A 4,283-nucleotide genomic window follows, 5' to 3' on the forward strand; every position below is an offset into this window, starting at 1 on the left:
GTCGCTCCCGATTTAGTAGATCAGGACGACATGGAATTCAATAAGAAGGCAGAGCGGGTGAAGCAAGGGTTGTGGGTAAGTCTTCCTCGCGCTATATTGTAAAATATGTCGCATTCGTTGCACATTTTTAAAATAATTTATGGATACAATGTTTTTTTATGCAGGATTTCTTCAGATGCGAGGCTGGATACGAATGCTTCAGACAAAAAGTACTCGGTTAAAAAGTCATTATCGATGTACAGTTCATCGAGCCTTGTTTAATGAGTGTCACACTCGGTAAAGACTTTGTTGAGTGTTTTCCAGAATTTGCTGAATGCTTCAGACACTCGGCAAAACAACTGTGTTCGGTAGTGCATAGCGTTGGACAATCTAAAAAAACATAGATATACAGATAGAAATATATGTGACAAGTCAATTCTTTTTGAACAAAATAGAGACATTGCACAAAACACACACTATATAGGCAATGTAAGAGTAGCATAACTGATATTTGGATATAATCCATATCCATCTAGAAATTTCAAATATTAGTATTTCCAAACCTATCAGTTGATTATTTTGAATAAAATGGCGTCTGATATTTGGATATCCATATCGATCTCGAAAATTCAAATACTAGTATTCCCAAATCTATCTAGGATACAGAACTGTCTAATGCAGGCCACCACCCTTCAATAAGTACAGAACACACACACCTTCTTCGAGCATCACCATCAGCCATCAGATACGCAGCACTCCTGTTCATACGACCATGGCGTCGTCCAGCAAGCAGAACGCTGTGGTGGCCGCCGTCTCCATCGCCCTGCTCCTCACTTCGCATCGTAAGTGGCCAGCAAACTAACTCCCGTTTCCAATTTTCTGCAGTATTTGTTCGAAACACTACCTAATGGTTGAAAATAATAATAATAAATCTGAAACGGGATTACGGTGGTTGCAGTCGCAGTCGCAGCTGGAGCAGAAGAAGCAGAAGCGGAAGGAATAGCGCCGTTGAACACATGCGAAACGCCGATCGCCTGGGCTCCCTGCTTCGGCAAGACCTGGGTCTGCGTTCCCCTCTGCATTGGACTGCGCTACACCGGCGGTTTCTGCCAGCAGCAGCAGGTGATCGAGGGAGACGCCGGCGCCGAGCCTGCTATAATCGGAGGCGCCATCTGCGTGTGCACCAAGCAGTGCCTGCTTGTGGATGTGGAGGCGGAGCAAGGTGCACCGGCACCGTCGCAGCCGCCCGTCGCCGAGCCTCCGCGGGGGATGCGTGGGGTTGGGATGCTCAACTGATTTTTAGATAATGGAAATAATCATCCAGCCTTGGCTTCAAAGAAGCTACAGCCCCTTATTACAATACTCAACACGCCATATTGACCAAGTTAATGCAGAAAACAAAGTTTGGATAAAAGCACCTAACTACAAATCCTATTGGTGAACCTCCATCCATACTTGCTGAAAATCTCCATGACGACATTCTCCATCTTCAGACACGCTGTCTTTATCAACTCTTTATCATCTTCAGCCTTCTGCATTTGACTCCAGAAGCGGAACCAATAAGTTCCCCTGTAAATTACCTGCATAAATGTTTTCATTGGAGATTTATCAAAAACCACATCATTTCTACTAAGCCATATTGCCCAACAAATCGCCGATGCACCCACTAGTAGAAGTTGTTTCAATCTACCCCCAATCCCATTAAGCCAGGAACTGAACATATGCATTGTGTTATGTGGTGGTTTCAACCCAAAACATATTTCGACTAAACCCCATATAAAACGTGCATTTTTGCACTGAAAAAACAAATGTTGAATTGACTCATTAGCTAGGCACCAAACACAGTGCGTGTTTCCATTCCAATTTCGTTTAGCAAGATTATCTTTAGTTAGAGTTACTCCCTTATACATATACCACATGAAAATCTTAATCTTTAAGGGCATCTTAAGCTTCCAAATCATTGTGTTTCTTTCAACCACCCCATTATTAATAACAGCAAGATACATAGAATGAACTGTAAAGATTCTATTAGCTTTCAAATTCCATTTAAATGTATCCTTATTATCATTGAGTTGAATATGCATTATACTCATAACCAGCTCATTCCAATTTCGAAGATCATTATCTTGCAATGACCTTCTAAAAGATACATTTAACGGGACAGAACTGAGAACAGAAGCTACAGTATCATTCTTCTTCCTCACTATATTATATAATGACGGGTATTTTTGCTGAAAAGACACAGTACCAATCCAAACATCTTCCCAAAACCGGATTTGTTGACCATTGTTTAGTCGAAAGGATCCGAATCTCATGAATTGGTCTTTGACTTTCATAAGTCCTGACCAAAAATGAGAGTCACCTGGCTTCCTTTCAATTATCCCAATTGGGTAATTTTTGCAATACTTATTCCTAAGTATTTGTTGCCATAGCCCTTCCTCATTAATTAATTTCCATAACCATTTGGCTAACAAACATTTATTCTTAATCTCAATGTTTTGAATTCCTAGCCCTCCTTGGTCTTTCGGTTGACAAATAATGTTCCATTTTATCAACCTATATTTCTTCTTTTGATTATCGCTCTGCCAAAAGAACCTAGATCTATAATACTCTATTTTTTGTAGTACTCCTTTTGGAACTTCAAAAAAAGAGAGCATGAACATAGTTAGGCTTGTTAAGACAGAGTTTATTAAGACCAATCTACCACCAAAGGATAGGTATTTTCCTTTCCAACTGCTAAGCTTCTTCTCTATTCTCTCCTCTACCGTTTTCCACTCCACATTTCTCAATTTTCTAACGTGCATAGGGATACCAAGGTATCTAAAAGGAAAAGAACCATGTCGACAACCAAATAGTTGTACATATTGAGTTTCTGAGTCTGTAGCCTGACCAAAACAAAATATTTCACTTTTATGGAAATTTATCTTGAGGCCAGAAAGCTTCTCAAAAGCACATAACAGCAGTTTTAAATTCCTGGCTTGGTCCAAGTTATAGTCCATAAAAATAATAGTATCATCTGCATATTGTAAAATGGATAAACCATCTTCTACTAAATTAGGAATGACACCTGAAATTTGGTTGGCTAATTTTGCTCTCTTTACTAAGATAGCTAACATATCAACTACAATATTAAACAGAATTGGTGATAATGGATCTCCCTGTCTGACACCTTTCTTTGTTTGAAAATTGGAGCCAATTTGGTTATTAACTTTTATAGCCACATGTCCCCCTTGCATGAAAGATGCTACCCATTGTCGCCATTTTTGAGTGAAGCCTTTCATTCTTAGGGCCTGTTGTACAAAAGACCAATTTATCTTGTCATATGCCTTCTCAAAATCGATTTTTAGAATGACTCCATTTTGTTTCTTCCTGTGCAACTCATGAATTGTTTCATGTAAAACTATCACTCCTTCCATGATATTCCTGCCCGACAAGAAGGCAGTTTGTGTCGGACTAATTACTTTTTGAGCAATTTCAGTGACTCTATTTGTCGCCACTTTAGTAAATATCTTGAAGCTTACATTTAGTAGACAAATGGGTCTATATTGTTGAATTTTATAAACATCCTTACACTTAGGTATTAAGATAATAGTCCCAAAGTTTAGACTATATAAAGGTAAGGATCCATTATAAAATTCTGTAAATAAAGCCATTAAGTCCTCTTTTATGACCTCCCAAAAAGTTTGATAAAACTCTATTGGGAAGCCATCTGGACCTGGTGCTTTATTATGTTCCATCTGAAAAATTGCTTCTTTTACTTCCTTTTCTGTGAAGGTTGCAACCAAGAATTCATTTTCCTGTTGGGTTACTTGAGGGATGTCATCAATTCGAGCCTCATCCATCGTAACAGAATTTTCCTCAGGTGGACCGAATAAGCTTTTATAATAATTGGTGATATGATGCTTCAGAGGCTCATCACCTTCTATAGTGACACCCTCATGTTCCAACCGAAAAATATGATTTTTCCTATGTTTCCCATTTGCCACTAACTGGAAATATTTCGTATTTGAGTCACCTTCTAACAAGTTTTTTACCTTAGCCCTTTGATACCATTTGACCTCCTCTTCTCGTAACAAATGCGCTACAACATTATTTAAAACATGTTTTAAATTTAGCTCATCTTGTGTGAGCGGTATCAATTCTGCCTTCTTATCTAATTCGTCCAGTTTATCCAACATCCTTTTCTTCTCTTTTTTGTAATGTCCACTGACATTTTTTGACCATCCACGTAGATACTGTCGTACCCTACGGATCTTAATTTGCCACTTCTCCATAGTAGTACCATATGCTACGGTTTTAGTCCA

The 4,283-nt window shown here is 38.8% G+C and overlaps 2 protein-coding genes across 2 annotated transcripts; one reads left to right on the plus strand and one right to left on the minus strand.

Moving 5' to 3' along the window:
• Positions 1–490: 490 nt before the first annotated feature.
• LOC100276320 (uncharacterized) lies at positions 491–1,307 on the minus strand. The gene is given in 2 exon segments (NM_001150135.1): positions 491–802; positions 927–1,307. Coding segments are annotated over 2 exon segments (303 nt in total). The 5' UTR covers positions 1,062–1,307; the 3' UTR covers positions 491–634.
• Positions 656–2,083, plus strand: LOC118476434 (uncharacterized). The gene is made up of 2 exons (XM_035965543.1): positions 656–821; positions 938–2,083. Exons 1-2 carry the CDS (start codon positions 752–754, stop codon positions 1,273–1,275), a joined length of 408 nt encoding a protein of 135 aa, XP_035821436.1. The 5' UTR covers positions 656–751; the 3' UTR covers positions 1,276–2,083.
• The last annotated feature ends 2,200 nt before the right edge of the window (positions 2,084–4,283 follow it).

The sequence above is a fragment of the Zea mays genome, chromosome 2, assembly GCF_902167145.1.
Source record: "Zea mays cultivar B73 chromosome 2, Zm-B73-REFERENCE-NAM-5.0, whole genome shotgun sequence".
NCBI lineage: Eukaryota > Viridiplantae > Streptophyta > Magnoliopsida > Poales > Poaceae > Zea > Zea mays.